This window comes from Poecile atricapillus, chromosome 6 (assembly GCF_030490865.1).
Source record: "Poecile atricapillus isolate bPoeAtr1 chromosome 6, bPoeAtr1.hap1, whole genome shotgun sequence".
NCBI lineage: Eukaryota > Metazoa > Chordata > Aves > Passeriformes > Paridae > Poecile > Poecile atricapillus.
Window position 1 is genome coordinate 15320896 of NC_081254.1, and position 22259 is coordinate 15343154.

At 36.6% G+C, this 22259-nt stretch overlaps 1 protein-coding gene across 5 annotated transcripts in view; it reads left to right on the forward strand.

The window, feature by feature from the left end:
* The window catches only part of DLG5 (discs large MAGUK scaffold protein 5), a 97928-nt gene extending 81623 nt beyond the window's left edge, over positions 1-16305 (forward strand). For 2 of the 5 annotated variants that reach the window (XM_058841418.1, XM_058841419.1), the window contains exons 22-34: positions 2861-2938; positions 3597-3759; positions 4632-4765; positions 5408-5572; positions 5940-6123; positions 7048-7196; positions 7489-7659; positions 7975-8171; positions 8867-9010; positions 9199-9326; positions 10085-10194; positions 11948-12057; positions 14458-16305. In XM_058841418.1, the coding sequence (XP_058697401.1) occupies positions 2861-2938; positions 3597-3759; positions 4632-4765; positions 5408-5572; positions 5940-6123; positions 7048-7196; positions 7489-7659; positions 7975-8171; positions 8867-9010; positions 9199-9326; positions 10085-10194; positions 11948-12057; positions 14458-14561 (1837 nt within the window). In that variant the 3' untranslated portion in view covers positions 14562-16305. The remainder of the gene's footprint in view (positions 1-2860; positions 2939-3596; positions 3760-4631; positions 4766-5407; positions 5573-5939; positions 6124-7047; positions 7197-7488; positions 7660-7974; positions 8172-8866; positions 9011-9198; positions 9327-10084; positions 10195-11947; positions 12058-14457) is intronic. The other 3 variants (XM_058841420.1, XM_058841421.1, XM_058841422.1) reach the window with 2 other exon arrangements.
* Positions 16306-22259: the final 5954 nt, after the last annotated feature.

The window sequence follows — 22259 nt, forward strand, 5'->3', positions numbered from 1 at the left end:
GCAGAGGTGCATCTCAGGTCCTGTTACTGAATGTTTTTTCTTTAGAAAGTATGTAAGAGATCTTTTTGTGGATTTTAAGAATAAGTGATTTCATTAAGGTTTTGTTTCTTCCATGTCAGACTAGTGGTTACACCGAGTAAGAGCAGTCTAAATTGGAATATACCCTTTCAGTTCAGCTACCTCACATGCTTCTTTTTGATAGGCTTGTATTGTACTCTGGAAATCTAGACAAAATTAAGACCTAGTAACATCTGATAGCTAAATATCAGGTGCCTTAGCATTGCAGAATATGTGCTCCAACCACTGTGCCTTGATTCTATATAACCAGATAACATAAAAAATAGAGCACATAACTGTGGAGGAATGTACAGATGCAATTTTACTGCTCTGACTGATCCCTTTGGCTGTACCTGGACCACTGCTAGAAATAGCATTCAGTGTATATGTAGCTGCTTGCAGAATTTGAATCTAATGTGATAGCTTTCTTAAAAACATGTGCTTTGTGTTTAATGACTTTATATCTCACCATGAATATTTCAAAGATACATTGCTTATACTATCAGTCTTGGACATCTGTTTTCATTTTATCATGATTTGGCTAGACTGAATATATGAAAAGGTTTACACAAATTCAAAGCATAGAACAGTAAGACACAAATTTGAATCACACTTTTATTTCCAATAAGGCAGCTAAATGCCATTCTGGCAGTGTAAAGGAGCTCTGATGTGTTGAATTAGATTACATTTATGTCCACTTCAAGACCCCTTTGTATGCTTAATTTATGTAAAAAACTGACCACAAAAATGTGAATGATAAAATTGAGGATATTCTGTATTCTAACTTTTCTGGTAGTAATAAAAAGTTGTTCATAAAATGTTACATGAAACTTCTGTCTTGTTTGAAGAATTTGTGACTAAGTTATTGTAGCAATTATAGAATGTCTTGTATACAATGAACAGTGTTATTTTGAAAGGAAATGTAAAGAGGTTTTTGTGAATTTACATTCTTTCTTACTTCAGTGTGACACTTGTACTGCATGTACTCAGCTCGTGTTCTCGTGTAAATGTTCCTCTGATTGTCACTTGCAAATTCCAAGTCAGAGTGTCTTTTCTCTTTCACATGACTAATGATGTGAGTGTTCAGCTGAGCAAGCTTGGGTTTTGGCAGTCTCTACCTTTGTGTCTTTGAGCACAAGATACATGTTCTGATCTCTGGGAAATAACAGTTTTTGTTAATGCTGATCATGTTATTGAAGTACATCCAGATTCCAGCCCCATCGCTCTTGCTGTGCTTATGTGTAAATCATAGTCTGAACTGACTTTCTAAAAAGAGTATAATTCTAAGGTTTGGTGATGGGCTTTTAAAGCAAAACAAACTATTAAACAGTTCTCAGTTTAAGAAAGTAGCTACTTGAATCTATCCTAAGAAATGTTTAAATTTCTGGGGGGTTTTATAAACTTTCTCTTTCCCACAAAATGCAAATAATTCACTTGGCCTTTCCTCAGATAAAATTAATAATTACATTGATGAAGAAAAATCCAGTGTTTCTGTTTGTTATGTTTATTTTAATTTAAATGAAAATTAAAAGATCTCATAAATTACGACTTTTTCACTACTCCATGTCTAGTGACTCTGGCAGGCAGTCTGAATATTATAGAAAAGTGCTTCACTTGATTTTGATAAAACTGCTTATCAAATAAACACCTTTTTAATGTTATCATTCTTTTTTACTTTATTACTGATTTTCTCTACAGGCATAGTTATCTGTCATTCTGTACTTACTAGAATTCTCAGATAGGATTCTGTGTGCTTTGTATAGGTTTCATTCTTTCTTACTCTTATATGAAACAAATTAAAAATGGTTGTGGTAGATGAAAAGGCAGAAAGGTACAATAAAAAAAGCTCTGAAAAATGCAGTTTTAGTTTTTAATGCGGAAATATACCTTGGTAAATTTTGTGATATGAAGAAACTTCATATAATATTGCTTACACGCTCATAAGTGAGTGATAAAATAATGTTTCTGCAAGTAATCAGAATTTAGTTAATTTAGGTTACATGCAAAAAATACGAGCATCAGGAATAGGTTCACTACATTGGTAGGCAGTTGCAGAGGGCATTACCTCTAACAGTGATGTGAGATGGCTGAGTTCCAGGCTTGCGTTCATGTCAGCAGCCAACAGTTTTTATCTCATATGCATTAATAAGCTGGCAAACTATTATGCCTCTGCTGCAGAAGGCCACCAAATGGATCCCTTCAAAGACTGGCAATATGCACAGTTATGAAACAATGTCCCCTTCCCTCTGTCCCCAGCCCCAAATCCTGCTTTTCCCAAAAATACCCTTCCTCAGCCTCACTTGCTTCAGTGGTAATGAGTGAAGTCCAGTTAACTTCTGGTCTCTGAACAGCACAATAAAGTAGTTTAAGCATTTAGTGCAGTTTAGGGAACATCTGTATGGCATAATGAAATGTTAGGAGAGAAAGCATTCAAATTGGTGCATGTCAAATGCAGTATAATGGTATTAAAATAAAAAATACACCACACCAGGTGCCCAAGCTGTTTCATTCACAGTGAGCTCAACTGTTAACACCTGGTGATGCCTCTTGCTGTGTAGACATTGTTAAGTTTACAGTGATGAAAACCAGGACTTTTTAGAAGGCTACTGTTTGTTTATACACATTATGAATGGACCAGCCCCATGTGTACAGGTGGATACATCCCAAATATGGGGGGAGGAAAGGGGAATGGATCAGGGTTTTCTCTTGTATATGCCTTTTTCTTGTTATGCTTACTAGTGTCATACTACTGTTTGTCCTGTTCTAAGTGTTCTTGTCTTCTCAAATCTTCTACATCTTTCAGATATCTGTTCCGTAATAGGTCTTTTCTGAGAATCCCTGTTGCTCCTAGGCCTAGGTTCTCATCACTAAGGAGTTTGAGGTTGGCCTGATCTAAGGTTGTCCTTCTCGAGCAGTATTGCGCACTTTGTGCTTTTTTTACGTTTGGATAATTGCCCTGAGGAGAATTTGCATGGTAATTGTAATGCTACCATGCAAACTGCTGTCTTAATGGCTTGAGTTTGCAACTGCTTAGTTTTCATTACTAATTTGTGTTTTCCAGCATACAAATATGAAATATTATATTTGTGCTTTGTTGTCCTTTGGTTTACCGCTTTGGTATTCATTATGTTTATTTTCACTGGCCATGAAGACTCCCAGCATTTGTATTTGTAACATACCCTTCTGGAATATGGTTTGGCAATGACATATTATATACAGTGGTTCAATTACTTTCATATAATATGCGTCTAGAAGCTTATTTGCTATCAACTTCATGACCATTCTATTTATAATTCATATTTACCATCATTTTTGGAGCAGTCATGTACCTGGTGTACATTTACTTCTGCCACTGTACATTGCATGGTGTTAAAGGAATGCATTTAAGACCATTGACAATTAGTGGGGTTTTTAAAGTAACTGTTCAAAGCTGTTTTATTATTACTGTTCAGACAGGCATAAATACTGCATGAAACTTGGATCTTGTGGTGGTTCAAGTGCAATTTTTTCCAACTCAGTTTTAACTATCTCTTTAAAAGGCCCTACATGGAAGAGCCACGCCATGTGAAAGTGCAGAAGGGCTCTGAGCCACTTGGGATTTCCATTGTGAGCGGAGAAAATGGTGGAATATTTGTTTCTAAAGTAACAGGTGGGAGCATTGCCCATCAAGCTGGCCTTGAATATGGTGATCAGTTACTGGAGGTAATTGTTTACTATTGCTAAGGTTTAATCAATCTGTTTCAGACTGCAGTCAGAACTGCTTTTCCCAAAAAGACTATGTTGTGAAACCTTGTGCACTGTGAGATGTAACGGGGTACCCTCTATTGTAATATTCCATAATTGTATATCTGGTGTATGTATAGATGGTATATCTGCATCCTGTCTTATATAGGTACAATTAAATTTTAAACTAGTTTGTTTCAGTACTTAAAACAGAATAGTCCCAATCCCATACTCTGCCTTGTAAGGAGAGTATATTTTCAAGCAGCTGGCTTTTACCAGGTTTCATGCTGTTGTTGCTGTGCCATATTCTTAGCTAAGATAACAGGTTAAAAAATTACTCATGTAGGCTCAATGATGTTTGTGCCTACTGTGTTAGATAAACACATGGAATAGCATTTTGTAAAGTACAGAGCTGCTTTGTAAATGTAACATCATGTTAAAACACCTGTTGCACAGTGTGTTTCTGATACTAAAATAGACCTGAATAGATCTGAATTTATCGTTCAATTCTGAATTTTCCTTTCAATTCTGAATTTTCTTATATTGTTGGTCTGAACCAACCTATATTTAATCAGTGATATTCATAGCACAGCTCAGAATACATATGTCTTTCAACAGTGAAAATATTGTTAAACTCCTTGTCAGGTTACAAAATACTTGAAAATTATGTTGATTCCTTCCAAGGGAGTAAACCCTAGAAATCACTATATAGAAACATTTTCATTCTCCTATTTTCCTCCAGTGGGAATAAGTGAGCATTTAGACATCACACTAATTAGGACCCTGAAAGAATGAGCTTGCTACCTTCCATTTGAAATCCTGACATTCTGGTTTGTGCAATTTTTCCATAGTTTAATGGAATAAATTTGAGAAATGCTACAGAGCAACAGGCTCGACTAATCATTGGACAGCAGTGCGACACCATCACTATTCTGGCTCAGTATAACCCACACATGTATCAGCTTGGCAATCACTCACGGTCAAGGTAAGGCTGGCTAGACCTGGATAAAGGCAGCTCTCCTGTCCACACCACTGTTTAGCTAGTAGCTAACTTCTATACACTTAATATGTTTGCAAACATGAGCACATGTGTGCTGTTAAGTGTGATTGCTTTGAAAAGTAATGTGTGAATATGTGTTTGTCAGAAGAAGAATGCTTGATGCATCTATATATTTATATATATATATATATTATATATATATTTATATATATATATTCTCTTCTATTTGGGCATAATCCCTAAATATACTAAACTAAATATACTAAATATATTAAACTAGAATCAAAGATGACTTCTTCTAGGATGGTAACATTTTAACATATATTTTTTATTTTTAAATTTTTTTTTTTTTTTCCAAAATCCAAATTTCCAATTTTAAATATAGAACCATATGACCTGGTGAAATTACCCATCCTATTTTGATGCATGATCACACTTCAAAACAGAGCTTTGTCTTTCTCATAGACTTAAGATGAACATGTTTTTTGGTATGCCCATTTGAGTTACAGAATTTGTGTTTTATCTCCCTTACTCTAAAATTGACTTAAAGCCAAATTAAAAATTTTGAGTGGAAGATATTTGGCATTAACCCACCAGTCTTTTCTTCTGTTTTTTTCCCTGTCGTAGTTCTCGCTTGGAACCTGTGAGTAATCATTCCACCCCTCAAGGCAGCGGAGCTGCAACGCCTGACAATCATTCCGTAATCGACACTGTGAGTGAACAGGATGAAGGAACAATGACACCTCCATCCAAACAAACCACTCCAACTACCAGTCCCCGGAATTCCTTAAGGTAGAGAGTGAAACTTTTGTCTTAAAGGAAAATAAATGGTCAGGGTGGGTATGAAGGGTATGAAAAAAGGAAGTGTACTTCTGTGAATGCTGTGTCTGATTGAAATAAGTCAGCAGACAAGTGGACCCCAGGACATAAATGTACATGTTTTCAGACTTGCTGAAACATGATGTCTGCAAGGAGTGAAGGAAGTTTTCTGCAAGATTGGTTTAGTTGGAAAGGTGATGCTTGTCATTTAAGACTTTGTCTGTAGGTGACCTATTCTGAATAATATTTATATAAATATATATTCTTCAGATGGCAAGCTGATTTTATGCACAGCAAGTTTTTCAATGCTAGTATGCGTGTTATTTCTTTCTGTCAAAAGGGGCCCTGTGGACACAAACAAAAGGACCCCTGAACCTAGAATTGTTGTTGTTAAAAAATCCCAAGTGGATCTTGGGATCCAGATATGTGGTGGAAATCTGTATGGAATATTTGTCTCAGATGTCGATGATGACAGCCCAGCAAAAGGACCTGATGGACTAGTCTTGGGTGACATGATACTGGAGGTAAGCACTTCAGAAATGTCTGCAGTGTACTGACAAATGGCTGGGATGGTATAAAGAGGGAGGTGCCAAGTGCTGTGCTGTCCCACAGTGTGGAATGTTCTGTGAGTGTTGAGCTCTTGCCACAAAGCCTGGGTAAGAGTGTTCAGAAAGCAGACTTGCATTTTAGCTGCAGCACATGAGGAGCTGGATGATGTGAACCTGGTGAACTGTGACTGTTGATAGCAGAAGATGCCCCAAAGTTTGAAGGACTCAAATATACATGTTTTATATACGTGTAATTACTAACATCTGCTCCCTTCATCTAAATGGGAAGCTTTGAATCCAGTTGTTGTATGTAGGAGAAAGGCAAGGATATGAAAGATATTGTAAAAGAGAGAAAAATACTGATTTTTACCACTGTGAAATTCTAAAGAGAGTTTAGGGAAAACCATATATTGTATCTTTGACTCTGCTTTCTGTATCTGAAATGAGACTATTTATCTACTTGTCAAGACTGTTAAGGTGATAAATACACATCTTTATGAGCTTTTCAGATACAAGTGAGCACTGAGAGTCTTCCACTGAACTTCTAGTACCCAGATTTTGCTTTGTAATCATGTTTGACTTCCATCAGACCGCTTGCTATCTCTAAAAATACTGATTTTTTTCAGTGTGAATTTTATGATTCTCAGATTACACCTAGAAAACTTTTAGAGGTGCTTTCTCACAGTACCTCTCTGCTGTTTGCATTTGTTTTCCACTGTAATGTCTTAGTCTCCTGCTAGACTTTCTTAAGGTGCAAACTCTACTGTCAAGTGACAAGACATATATAAAACCTGCAAGTGAGAAAAGCAAGCTCATTTTGCATGTTTTACAAACTCACCTAGTTCTATTGCTTGTTAAAATGCAATTTCACATCTAAAGGTTTGTTTTTGTGTTTTGCAGTATGGGTCCATTGACATGCGAAATAAAACAGCTGAGGAAGCTTATCTTGAAATGCTGAAGCCTGGAGAAAACATCAAAATAAAGACTCAATACAGAATAGAAGAGTTTAATAAGATAAAAGAGCTTCCTGGAGATGGATTCTACATCAGGTATTTCAGCATGACTGGTAATGACAGCATAAGGCTGTTAGGATAATATGCTGACCATCATATGAGAGAACACAAATTTTTCCATGGTTTTTTAAGTTGAAATTTATGAATTTATCCAGCTATTCTCTGAGAGTGAGTACACTCACTCTAGTATAGCAAGTCTTCACTTTTCACTCATGTGTTCTTGAGATGTAGAGAATGCCACTGATCTGCTAACATTTTTCAGAAAAGGTGTGTTCTTCCCTTGAGTTGATGGAGACCCGTCGCAGAGCCTGTTTGTCTTCCTTTCCAGAGCACTTTATGACCGTGTGGCAGAGATGGAACAGGATTTAAGCTTTAAGAAAGATGACATTTTATATGTAGATGACACTCTACCACAGGGAAATTTTGGTTGCTGGATGGCTTGGCAGCTGGATGAGAATGCTCAGAAGCTGGAAAGAGGACAGATTCCCAGTAAATATATGTAAGTAACCTCAGTTACAGTATTCATCTTTGAAGAGTGTTTGTCTTTAAAATAGTGACTGATGAGTGAGACGTGGTGTAAAAGACTTGTTTGCTTCTATTCTTTCAGGGAGATAGTAGTTCTTAGATTTGTCATTTTAGGGATGGCGTATTTTAACATACATTGAATTAAATATTGCTCTATCAAGTTTAATGATGCTAAATAGTAAACTAGAAGTGACAATGTCCTGGGGTGCATCAGGCACAGCTGTGATACTGTCAAAAAATTTTAAAAATGTAACTTTAAATACCAGCCTTTTTATTTGCTTTATCCTAGGATGGATCAGGAGTTCTACAGGAGACACAGCATGTCGGAGGCTAAAGATGAGAATAGTTCATCTAAGACTTTGTCAGCAGCAGCAAGGAGGTCATTCTTCAGAAGAAAACATAAACATAAGAGAAGTGGTTCCAAAGATGGAAAAGATTTATTGGCTCTAGATACAATCAGTACAGACTCAATTCCTTTCTTGGATGGCAAGTACCTCTGTTATACTTGGGAGGGCTTTGCCTTTGCTTCTCTTTCATTTTCAATCAGGTGCAGCACAGCACAACAAATGATGTTACTCCCTAATTGCTCTGAATACAAATAGTGATCATTACCTCTAATAACAACTTTTGGTTTGTATTAAATTACAAACCAGTGTGTTTCAAAATAATATTTTCATAATTTCTTCCTAGACCTATTACCATTACTATTTCATTTGGAGAGGGAGACTCTTTTTGATGCATGGTTTTGACCTTCCTTTCAACTATTTGATTTCTGTCCAGGTTGCTTAGTCTAGACAGAAATCCTGTGCACCACTTAGAATCTTTGCTTTTATTTCTTCACTCATTTAGAAAAATCATGTTGGTTACAATGCTTACTTCCTTGCAATAGCTCAACAATCAAGCCAGAGATATCAAATATTGTGTATTGTTTACACTTTTAGGGGTGATTAGGAAAGGTGAGGAGTTTAGTTTTTTTTAATTGAACCTATTGTTCAATTAAAAAAATGTCTAGTTTCAGCTGTCAAGTGGATAAATAATGACTGACCATATTTTGTATTTGTCAAGGGCCCTTTGCCCTTGCAGAGAAGGTCTTCTCATAATTCCTATAAGGATGCTTCTGCTTATTTGAGGAATGCTAGGAAATGTATGCTTTTACAACTAAATATCTTCTGTGTGTGTAGATTCTGCAAGTTTGGCTTATCAGCGTGTCCAGAAAGTGGACTGTACCTCCCCTAGGCCTGTCCTTATTCTAGGACCTTTACTTGACGCTGTGAAAGACATGCTGGTCAAAGAATCCCCTGGGAAATTTTGCAGATGTCCTCTTGGTAAGTATGCAAATATAGCTAACTTATTCATGCTTTAGAGTACATGATAGCAACATCTGTATAAATTCACAAAATGGCAACACAAAGATGGGTAACACCCCAAGAATCTGAATTTGCAGCCATTGTCTTCTTAGCCTTGTTCTGTACCTAAGGAGTAGTAATGAAAGGGGATCTCTTCCATGCAACAGAGGTTATGAAAGCTTCCCAGCAAGCCATTGAACGAGGTGTGAAGGATTGTCTGTTTATCGATTACAAACGGAGGAGTGGACACTTCGATGTGACAACTGTAGCTTCAATAAAAGAGATAACAGAAAAGGTGAGTCAAATTTAATGCTGTAGTTCTTGCCACAATTTACATACTTGTGTTGGGGGATGGAAATTATGTTAACAGTGTCATCCTTTAAGACATTCAGAGAACTGTTCCCCAGGCTGCTAAATAAAACTTACCTTACTTTTGCATGTGACTGTTTAAAATTAGCTCACCTTTATAGTAACTAGAAATGTACATATTCTTCTACAGTATTCCTAAATAAAGTAGAAATAATTTTCTTAAGTTCCATCCTGTACCCCCTCCAAAAAAGGATTAATTTTTTTACCTATTCCATTTAAGGCAGTCATATAGAATATAACTATATAATCTTGGAGACAGATGTTACCTCAAGTCTGTTCGTTGCTTACAGTTTTCAGTCAAACCACATGGAAAGTCCTATTAATGCTTGTGTTTGCTTATGATTTCTGAAAGAGAAAATTTAAATAGGAATATTTAAACTTTGAAAAAATGTATTGCATATATTTCACTCTGAGTTTTCATTTCATTAGTTCTTCAAGTACTTTTTTTTCTATCAATGCATGGTATCTTTTGGTACTATGAATGCAATTTCTTGCAGTTTTATCATCTTCTGTCTTTTGTTATAAATCCTTTGGGTACAAATTACTCAGTAGTCCCAAAATGCTACATGTATGGCAAAATTCTCTTGGGTTGCTATGATTTAATTAGGGGAAGAAATGGGGGATTTGCATGTGTGCTTGTGCTCTTTAACTGAATGAGTGTTTTGCATTTACGTTTGATCTTAGGATTGTCATTGTCTGCTTGACATCGCTCCTCATGCCATCGAACGGCTCCACAGTGTTCATATCTACCCTATTGTAATTTTTATTCGCTACAAAAATGCTAAACAAATCAAGTAAGTCTGTGAGGGGTATAGTTCAGGGATGTTTATTCTAGCTTAAAATAAGTCTGTTTTACCTTTATTGTTTATTTTATCCTAGGCATCTTAATTCTTCTGCAACAGCCACTGAGATTGGCTGAGTTGATCCGAGCCTGGTGCTAATAACACCGAGGTTGTGGGTTCTGTCCCTGTATGGGCCACTCACTGAAGAGTTAGACTCAATGATCCTTCTGGGTCCCTTCCAGCTCAGAACATTCAGTGATTCTGTAAAATGGGGAAATTAATTCTCAGAAAACCCACTGTGAGGTATATGGTCCTACTTCATTTAGGTTGCATGACAATTAAGTGAATCTTTCAAAGAAATCCATGGAGACCAAACTGAATGTCCTTTCTGGAGGATCTTTCCTGCTAACCTTTGTGGTACAATGTAAGACTGATATGGGTGAGATCCAATGAGGATTAAGCGTTGACCATGACAAAGAGCTGTTCTTCATCTTAAAAGGTGCAAGGGATGGATGCAGTGCCAATTGTTTCATAACCTCAGCTTCCCCACCTTCATTCTTCAGTAAACAAAGCAAGGGAAGTCCCTTTTTGCCACATAGTACATGTACTGTCTTCTCAGGCTGTGTTCTTTCAGTAATTGTGAAATTCCTGTTTGAATACAGCCAGGAACAGAACACAGGATGTGCAAGTGCCAGTCCCTCCCCTGATGTCTGAGAAGGCCTTCACACATTTTGATAGATTGATTTGGCAAGAAAGAACATAATATCCCGACATGAATATTGAGAAATACTTTAACTATGATCTAATACTTGTGCTATCTTCATATTTAAGGTTGAAGACTTCTTATCTTCTTGATCTGTAGGTTAATTTGATTACTATTATTTAATAAAGAAGATAAGTATCACTGCTTTAAAGTAGAAGCGGGATATAGAGCAATGAGGTGTATTTCATTACCACTATAGGATTGTGCACTTAAATGCTACATGGAACTGTCATGTCTTGACCCCCTTTGGAAAGGAAATGGTGACCATTACAGCTTTTTGCTTTTTTTGGGAAGTGACAAAGGTCAGACTAGTCAAGCAGGGATTTCTGGCAGTCATAAGTATAAGCTGCAGTGTGTCTGCCTGTTCTGTGCACCAAAAGTTTGTACAAACTCCCTTTTTGATATTGGCAAGTTCTATTGACTTTCTCTGAAATGCTCCACAGCAATAATAGGTTAGTTTAGTAATGATGCTTTTAAATAATTATTTTAGCATTTGTATTTCTCTATGTTTTTTTCATATTTTATTTTCAAGAGCTTGTGTAATAGAAAAAGAGGCATCTCAAAAATGTGTCATAGATATGATAACATGGAAATACTGTATTTACTTGATGCTTGATATTTCACAAGCCTGTAGAAGAGCAGTACTTGTGCCCAGCTTTGTGTATGGAGTACTGGCATGTATATGACATGATGATCCAATATTAAAAAATTATATTCTTTCTTCATCAATTACCTCCCAGTCTCTGAAACTTTAAATAAGTACTATCTTTGTCTGAAATCAAATAAATTTTGTTAGCACTGAAGTGATCCTGATGACTCTGCTGATACTGCTGAAACACAGTAGATGGCACTCTGGGCCTAGGAGTCTGCTTGCATGTGAATTAGCCTTTGGTACTCACCCAGCTAGAGGCACTCTTTTCAAGTCCATTAAAAAGACCTACTCTTATACAAGGTGTTTCATTCTTTTTTTTCTCTTTTGTTTGTTTTTTGTTTTTTTTTCAGAGAGCAAAAAGACCCAATCTTCCTGAGGGACAAAGTTACACAGAAGCATTCCAAAGAACAATTTGAGACAGCTCAAAAAATAGAACAGGAGTATAGCAAGTACTTTACAGGTTAGTATTTAATCATATTTTCAGTAGGAACACAGTGGTAATTTAATCTATTTGCATTTTAATTCAAAAGATCAGTGCCCCTTCAATAAGCACCTTGGTTTTTTTCATTCTGCCTTCCCTTTTGACACACTCATGTTCTGTTACTTTATTTTACCAGGAGAGGAAATGTCAAGATAGAAATCTCCTTTGTTCTGAATGTTACAATTTTATGATCTAAACAGGTTCTGAGAAGGTTTTATTACTAGCCAGTAGTATAGAAAGTGTGATCAAGATTTGACAATTTGACAGTGTTGTCAGTGTTATACCATGTAAGAAGTAGAAAGGTTTTTTAATTGTATAAATCAAACAAAACAACAGAAACCCCTTGTTGTTTAAACTAACAAGTAACGATTTCCAAGGGTCTGTTCCAACCTCAACCCTTCTGTAATTCTGTGTTTTTGTGATTTGTGAGACATACTTTAAATGTTTCAACAATGGAAAAAAAGAAGTCCAAGGTTTCTTGAGCATGCATTGTAATTTGGAATAATTAAGTTCAACTTTAGAAGCCCTTTTAACTTCATAAAATTATGAAATTAATCTTGGATTGCAGTATTTTTACTAGAGAACAAAAACAGTGTTTGGAGACTGTTTCTGTTCATTTCAGAGTATATTTCCATGTGGTTCCACATACCTAGAATTTTATCCCCACTCTTTTGAATGTATCTTGATGTGCATGGCAAGAAAATTTAAACAGAAGAACAAACACTCTAAGCTAGCCAAAATTTAACTTTTCATCCCTTGAACAATGAGATTCTTGCAGAAATATTTTGAGGCATAACTGCCAAGTGCAGAGAGACAAAGGGGTGTATTTAGTTTAGAGCTTTCTCAGTGCATCCTGAGAGAAGCCCTGTGTTCTCAATAAAATGTTATGTAATAGCTATACAAATGTTTTTTACATGGTACATACTGAACCTACGGAGAACTTGACATGCACATGGCCAGATTGCATCACCACATGTTGTCTTCTGCTTCTTGTTTAGTCACTCGTGGCATTTTAGTTTCACCCTGACAGTGGAAGGGGCACTCAGTCCAAGAGAGTCTGATGTGTATCTTCTCATATGCCCCGTGGGAAGGGCCTCCTTCTGTTGGTGCCAGTGTGCAGTGGACTGCAGCTGTCATCAACACTTCCAGATGCTGGTAGTCAGAGAGGGCTGATGTTCAAATTGCACTGACATTGAAGGTTGTTGAAGTTATAATATTGTTCATAAAATAAGCCTGTAGGTAGATGTAAGCATGTTGTACCTGGTAGGTCAGTCGTGGAGCTATAGGTCCCACTTTCTCTTTAATTAGTAAGAGCTGCTACTAAGAGCTCTTTAACTACTTCATGGAGTTCACTTTTTGGCTAATGACTTTCAGGTTGGCTTTGTTTCCTCTACCAAGTTGTGAACACTGTGTGTAATCTGAATCACTTCTTCGCTGCCATTTATCACTTTCCATAGACCTTTTCAGTTACTGTGTTCTGTATCCAGAGTCACTATACATCATTAACTGTAGTATATATTGCAGAGCCAAATATTATAGATTTACGTGACATCACATTTTCTCTTTTCAAAAAGAAAAAATATGCCTTAAGCTGTGTAAGACTTTCCATACTTTTTCAGCATTAGTGGTAGCTGTAGCCAGAGGCTTTGCTGGCTGACATATTTCCTAAGTCACGAAGTTCCTCGGATTTTAAGTATTGAAGACAATATGTTCTCTCATGTGTCAGTGGTGGCATTTTACGTTTTATGTTTAGCAAGGGTAGAATAAAAGGTGTTCATTTATCATGTGAATTGATTTTTCAGGGAGTTGCTTGCTGTTGGCCTTTTGTTCCTTGAATGTAGTTGACAATAAGAATTGGAGTAGCAACCGCTGCTGTTTTATTTAGCTCAGCGATCTGTGAGCTGCTCATAATTTACTTCTAATATTTGTAAATAGTGTCTAGTTGCTACAGCTATAGTCTCTATGTATATTACCCCGTAAATATGAAACTCTTAACACCACATGTTGAACAGAGAAGGTTTATTATAGCAGGTTCTGACCATCTTTAGACTTAAACTTTGCCACCTGATGCCGCTTAAAATAGTACATGGAGGCCACTTACAAAACAGTTGTCTTAGTTGATTATAGCCATCAGTTCCTTGACTTCCCTGGATTGTTTTTGGAGCTAGCAGAAGAAACTGTGTATTGAGTGCCTGACCTCTTTGCTCTGTTTATTTTTTTTTTTTCATAGAGACATTCATCTGTCAGATACTAAGTTGAGTTGCTTAATTCTTACCTGTTGATAAACACTTTGCAGATAAATGCAGAAGACTGCTCTTGGTAATTACTCATAATTGTTTATCCCAGTCTCATTTGTATGTGGGGTTTCTTCTTCTCCAGGCATTGTCCAGGGAGGAGCCCTTTCAAGCATTTGCACTCAGATTATGACAACTGTCGACCAAGAACAGAACAAGGTCCTGTGGATCCCAGCTGGCCCTCTGTAGATTTATTTTGCTGTGAAACTACTTTCCAGATGTAAATAACCAACTAAATTTCTATCCAATGGACTCAGTTCATTTCTGTCTTTATAAAGATATCCATGAGTGATTTCTGTTTCATGAAGGGGAATGATAACACTGAACACATGAGGACCTGACAAGGCATGTGGGAAGGGGTAGATCACTTCACCGAGCTTGTCTCTTACGTCGTACGTGTACACATGACAGGTTGTCACAAGGGTTGTGACCTGCGTGTACTTGTCCATGAGTAATGAATTTAACAATGCTGCAAAACCCTGTAGAATGACACGTTTACAAAAACCTTTTCAAAGTATTTGATTCTTGCTGTTTACTTGAATGTCTTTTTGGTTTGTTTTTGTTCTTTTTTTAACTCTGTGTCCTTCCACTTAATGAGGTAACTCTTCAAAATGGAGTGAAATTTCTGAGTATGAGCGGACAGTTTATGTGCTTAGTTACAATTTTTACCATTTCTGAGCACATTGTTGACTTGACAACCAGGTAATAACGTGGGATTGAATCGGTACGTCTTGGGAGTAAGCTCAAAAGGAAGTACACTCCTACACAGGGCAGACCACTGTTTGTATCCTGTCAATGCTTGTCTGTCAAAGATATAGTTTCTTGTTTTATGCATGAAGCTAATATTTAAACGTCATAATGTATCTAAGCAATCCGAGCTTAACGTGTTGACAAATAATAATTTTTGGTTGTTGGGCCTGGATTAAATACTGGTGGGGTAGAGTCATAAACTAGGCCTAGCATGCTGTGTTCTGTCACTTTTAGATACTGTAAATATGGAAAGCTTATGTTGGTGCAATTTTGCAGGGTAATTCTTAAGCTTTGTACTTCAGTGTGTAGCATTCACATAGACTGTTTTTATTTAAGAGCAGACACAGTTTTAGGGCTTTGATTAAAAGCCTTTAGAAAGGTACTGAATTGTTAGTGTTTTCACTGTCAAAAAATAAGTGATTGTTTAGTTTTGGTTGCAATACTTATTTACCTGTTGTACCAAACTCTATTATATCAGTTCCTTTTTTGGTTTTTTGCACTTCTGACTCTGTGTTCCTAACACAGGTTTTGTACCTGTTTCTTCTGTCTCTTGTGCCATGTTTCCTGGGTACTGTATTTTAATTGTTTTTAAAATATTTGAATAGACCTGCTTCTCAGTCACTGTTTCTAACATTTCATTATGTAGGGTTTCTAGTTTTACACTACAGGCTGTAATTTTGCTTCTGTTTGCAGCTTTTATAATTAAAAAAAAGGGATTCTTCTTGCACAGTTCTTCAAGAAAGATCTGGTCCTAAATTTAAATTCTGTTTTACAGTTGCTATTTTACAGTTCAAAATACTTTTTATAGTATTTATATAGTTATACACTATATAGAGTATTCTGAACTATAAAAGCATAAAAAATATATATATAGTATTTTATATAGTATTATACCATACTATTACAATACTGTATATATAAATGAATAATTATGAAATGATATGGATGAATTAGTAGTCCAAGAACTTCTCATGGTGAGGGACAGAAGTTGTTTTTTGTTTATCTCTATTTTTTGTTTGTTTTGTTTGTTTTTTAAAGTTTGAGATCAGAGTAGACTCCAGTGGTACAACTGAAACAGACAGGTACTGTTCTGACATGGATTTTTCTGTACTAAATGAAAATGTCACTTTGTATCAAAAAAAGTTAAAGAAACTGATTACTAAATAAAGGTCAATTTCTGTAACTTCACTTGTGTGTAATGGGTGCGTAGGGCTCATGCTGTTCTTGACTTTGTTGAGTCCTCATATAAGGTTTTAATTTCTGGCTGAAATTGGCATGTCCACCTGATAGCTTCCAATACCCACCCTGAGAAGAACGAGTTTGTTTTGTGCTCATGCCTATCCTTTGATGCATAAATACCAGAGACACTCACAAACTGTAGGACACGAGAAGTTAGATGTTGGTTTGTGTTCACATTTTTAATGTTCTGGCCCATTGGTGTTAAGGGTTTCAAATGGAAATGCAGTTGATTGGATGGAGGCTTTAACTGAAGAATGAGTCTATCACTGATATTTTCAAGGGAATGTCACTGGGGAAAAGTGAGAATATTAGCTCAAAGGCACATTGTAGAATGCTCTGAGTTTTTACACTTCAGACAGTCCAGCCTCCTTTGTTCACTGAGTTATCCAAAAGCCTAGGGAAGATAATTGTTATGTACTTTATTATTCTGCTTTATCAGTTTCTTTATTCTCAGATGCCAAATAGTCACCTTCTGCATGAACCCAGCTGGTGAATGGACTGGTCTTGTAATCTGCATAACTAGTAATAGCCTTTAGTCATAAGAGAGGACTTATACCTTACCTGCCCTTGAAAAAAAACACACTGTGCTAACATTGCCTAATAGGGCACGAAGAAAACGAGAATAGGCAGGTTCTGGCATGTCAGTAACAGCCATACATTGCACATCTTCTGATCACAACAAAGTGGAACTGAGGTTGTGATTGAACTCTACAGGAAGAGATGCCTTTAGCTCAGATCAGGTGTTTCCTGATATACCATTTTCTTTTATAATATTACATGCCAGAGATAGATTTAGCCCTTGTTCTGGAACGAGTAATTTTGTCCAGGTGTTTAAATAAAGAATGTAGTTACATGGGTATTTTAAAGATAGTTTCAAAGCAGTAATGTAGGAAACAAAAAGTCCAAAAATTTCGCCCTTGTGCTTACAAGCCACAATTGAGCATGTGTGGCTGCAGGTAAAGTTAACTAGAAATCAAAATATTTGAGCTTTATTTTTCCACAGCTAAACTGACATAAAATGGTTGAAGATACTCCATATATATGATTTGTTGTTAATATGTTGACAAACATCTGCTTGCTTTCAAACCTTTGCATTGTGTTCACATTGACCTGAATTGCAGGGCAAGTGTTTGCCTGATCCAAAATTACACTGTGACAGCTGCCAACCTCTCCACCTCAGACAAGGGTTCTTTTTCAGTGCCTGATAAATTTGGAGGCCCTATCCTAATCCTTTGTAGTGAATGCAAACATTGCCTTAAGCAGTCTTGAGCAGCTCTCCTAGGGCTGTCTCTGATGGATGAATTCATGGTTAAAATACAATCCTGTAATCTTTTCTAGACTTATGTTTAAGGCTCCGTGTAATTTCTACAATTCTGTGCCTACACTTCACACAGACAGTTTCTGTTAAAATAGACTGACATTGGAAAAATATGCACTGGCTTGGAAGCTAAAGAGAATACTGTGAAAAATACAGATACCCAATGGAGCAGACTTTTGTCTTGTGCAGCAACTAGTGAAGGTTCTAGAACTGCAACTGAAGTTGAAGCTGAGCAGCAGAAGGAAGGTGCTTGGCCTCTTCTTGTAAATTTTCTTAGGCTGTTGTGCCCATGAGTGTGAGAATTTCTTACTCATTTGGTTGTTTTTTTTCCAATGGGAACTCTGTGATTTTGTTTAGAAAATGTCTTGATGTTCTTCACTGAAAAAGTACATTTTTGATAACATTTGGTAGTAAACCTTTTAGCTATTCAATTTGTCTTCTTTCTTTCTTTGAATACTTGGAAATAATATTCTCTTTGAATAGCAAGATGCTAAGATGCTTTTGCTAACACGACATGAATGATGCAAGCATGAATCCAAAAACCAGGTGAATAGGGGATCCTATTACTTAAGTGAAAGTACCAGCTTAATCTGGAATTGTTCATCTCTGTTTTAACAAGCAATTCCTTACAAGCTTTCATAAGAGTAGTTGTTTTTTACATCATCTTAATTTTAGATGAGGACTGTAACTTTATATTTAGACAACTTCATCAGTTGTCTGTCTATATGGATCCTTTTCTTGAAGCAAGCTGTGGATAAACTGTGGTTAGCTGTGGAAGCATACTGTGACTAAAGAAATTTAAAACATTTTCAGGTCTGGAGTTAGCTTGTAGACTCAGTGTGGAAGATGATTTAAGTTTTTTAATTTTTAAAAAAAATATTTATTTAATCTTGGTACTTATCTCACTTGAAAAACAGTGAGGTGTATTAAAGTTTTCTCAGATTTCCTTAGATCTCATTCAATTAAGCAATTTTAATTAATTTTCCTCTACAAAATGCACCTGTTAAAGATGAAGAGGTTTCATCCTCCTGTGTGAAGTGTGAATATCTAGGTGATTCTAAATTTTTTTAACACAGATTTACACACAGGTTTTTAAAATATGAGTCTTTGTTCTAAAAATGTAGGAGGGAAAATAGAAGATATATAATAACTGTTTCAAGAATCAAATCATAAAAATTTGTGTTCTATATAGCCTAATCACTTCATATTATGGTGAATTATCTGTAATTGATATGTTTTATTAACAGTACATTATATGCTGAATGTGTGTGTTCACTGAGATATTTTCTGTGTCTACCATATTGAAGAAAATAGCACCAAGGGCTGAGGAGCTTTCAAAGGTTCAGTATCTTCATTTATGACCCTTTTCCTTCATTGGCTCACACTATAAAGAGTGTCCAAGAGCTAAACTACTGCTGCTGCTGGGTAAGAAAAACAAACAACCCAAGCCTGAAACAACATCACTCCCCCACCCTTGCCAAACCCAATGCACAAAACAAAACAATTCCCTTCCCACCAAACCCCACTTTCAAAGTGTCCAGTTTGGCTTTTTTCATTTCACATCCTTCCTGTCTTCCTGAAGATACATGAGAATCTCATTTAAAAAAAACAAAAACACATCAGTTTACTCTTAATTCACAAACATACTTCATATCTCTCCAGAATTAGAAACAAGTCTGTAAAAATGTTAAATTCTTTCAACAGCTTGAAAAAAAATCTGTTTCTTGATAAAATCACATTTATATTTGCAATGGCTTTTTTTCTTTTACAGTTTTTTTCATTGCAAATGTAATGACATTCCTTATGTTATATTCTCTATGCCCTTCCTCTGAAGGCAGGGAATGATCAGCTTTTTGAAGGTGGTGACTTTGATCTTCAGAGTAAGTGACCCTTTTGTTTGCAGCTTTTGCACCACATTTTGCTGCAGATTAATCTTATCTTGTTAGCAATAAGAGCAGTCAGTTAAAATTATTTTTTTTTCCCTCATTTGATTGGTCCACAAATGCTTGCCATTTGAGTTCAGTAGTTAACTCAATCATCAGATATTTTTTTTTTAACTAAGTTGAGATGATATTTGTAGCCCACTGTGATAAACTTATGGTATGAGTTAGAGGCTTGTCCTTTTGGCTGGTATAAGAAATAGAAGGCTGAAAATGCTGGTTTTTTGGTTTCTTTTTAATCTAAATACGTACAAGGAGTTTAAACGTGATTGTAAGTTTTATAGTTTTGTGATGAAAATAACTGTTAGTTATAACATTTTGAGAGGATAATTCCAGCAAAGTCAGCCAAAAGAACCTAAGGTAAGAGAGAGAAAATTGTCCTCTGCTGTGAAAATAGGATTTGAGAGTGCCAGCAATTGCTCGTATCATTATAGTAACAAGTAGGTTTGTGATGCAAAGATGAGTAAGTGCAATTGCTGAAGAAACCAAACACATGGAGCTGAATTCCAGGAAGGTGATAAAAACTGCATGTCCTCAGCAACCACCAGGGTTGGTCCCGTGGTGGCAAATGTGTGTCTCTTTTACCTGGGTTGGTGAACTGTATGGCCTTGAAGAGCTTCTGGCTGAAAATATATTTCTAGGATTCAGATGAATTCTCATACTTTTATATCCTGACTTGTGCTGCATTAAAAAATGTGTTGTTAATAGCTGCAATTATAATGTGATCTGTTGAAACCTGCTCTGACTGATTTTCAGTTCAATTATTTAGAACTCATTTGTCAGGGTGGTACCACATATTTCGTGCCAGAGTGACTATTTTACAGCTGCAAAATAATTCAAGTGAAGTTGTAAGAATCAGCTGGATATCCTCCCCCTCCTCCTGGTCTTTACATGGCAGAGTTTCCCTCAGAGCTGCAAGCCTGGAGCTGCCATGAGTTTGCTGGAATTCCTGTCTGAAGTTGACACTGCTCTGCTGTCCTGCTCAGGACATTTCCTGGTGGTGTGGAGCAAGGAAGCTTTGAGTCTCTGCCTGGGTTAACTCGACCAAGATGCTTCCAGTCCTGGCTCCACAGGGCACTTCTGTGGCTTCCAGAGCCAAAATGGGATTTCTGATCAGCAATTGCTGCAGTGTTTTTCCTTTCAGTAGTCCCTTTTCTGCTATGTAACCATACACAGACATAGTTTTGTCCAGCGCTCCATGAAATTTCTCTCAGATTAGGAGCGAGGCTGTGGTTTCTGAGAGCTGTATTATGGATACATTGCAAGCTTTCCCCTTCTTTTACTACATGTGGCTTTAGTTTCCCTTTGCTTTATGGTCTTGCTATCACTAGTAGATAAATGTTCTTTCAAGGTGTGTCCCTTATCCAGTGCAGCCTTTCCTGTTTGCCCCATTCCTTGCTTTATGCTTCACTTACACATCTAAACTCTCAAAGATCTTTTTTCCATTGCTGATGCAACTTAATCTCTCCCTTCCTCGCCCTGTTATCTAATGCTAAAGTATTTTGGGACATTATGTAAAGTCTGTTTGTTTCACAAAGCATTCTATGTGGTTGTGCATTAATCACTGATTTGATTTTAAACACTTGTTGTTCTCGCTGTTGATGATCTCATGAGCAGCAGTGGCTGATCTGCTGCAGCATTCAGCAGCCAGCAGTTTCAGGTAATGTTTTAGAGGGTCTGCATGTCTGCAGAGTCTGAAAGTGATGCCTTGCTGTGTTTCCAGCAATGTCAGCGGCACATTTCTAGCAGGACATACTTGATAAGCAACAGGAGACAACTTGAGAAAGTCCACAAACCTGTCTTGAGATTTTGTGGCCTCTGCTGGCTTACAGAGGCTTAGGTCTTTGGATTGATTGGGATTTCCCTCTGCACTGTTCAGATTCTGTGATAACACAGCACTGGTAAGGTATGCAGGGGCATAGCTGAATTGACTTGCTGCAAATTACTGAGATCCACGGATGGTGCCTGACCTTCACTAGAAATGAGCTATTATTATTCTAATTTTAACCTGTTTTGCTATCACTTAGAATATTACTGGAGTTACAAGAGGACATATAAAGAGTTCTGAAATGCTGGAATTTGCAGAAGTAGCCATTTTTGGCTTGTTTTTTTTCCATCCTACTCTTGCCCTAAAGCCCAGTTTTTATTTTCCACCCTCTGTAATGTCAGACATTTGAAGATGCAGGTAGCCTATAATACACAATATTAAAAGAACAAGAACTGCAACAAACCACTGTTGAATGTTACAAGTCGTGGGCCCTTAAATCCTTTTTTCAGCTCTCTCAGTAGAAGGAGCTACTCAGAAACAGAAACAATTAAGAAAAGTTTTGAAAGTTATTTTCTTTCTTGTTCTCAGTGCTCTGATAACGAGACTTTCAATATCTCACTCCCTTATTTTTAAAAATCTGGTGTCCAGACCAAAGGCATCTGTGGCACCTTAATACTTGTTCCTGTGAAAATACTATTTTAACTTTTCTGCCTCAGGGTATGTACTTCATTATGTAGACTACTTTGAGCTTTTGTTTTATTAGATGTAAGACTCATCTATTTCAGTGACTTGGGATTTATGGCTTTTTGTTACCCCCTGCTATTTATGGGGTATGTTTTTTTGTTTAAATAAAGTTTTTTTCCATCATAACC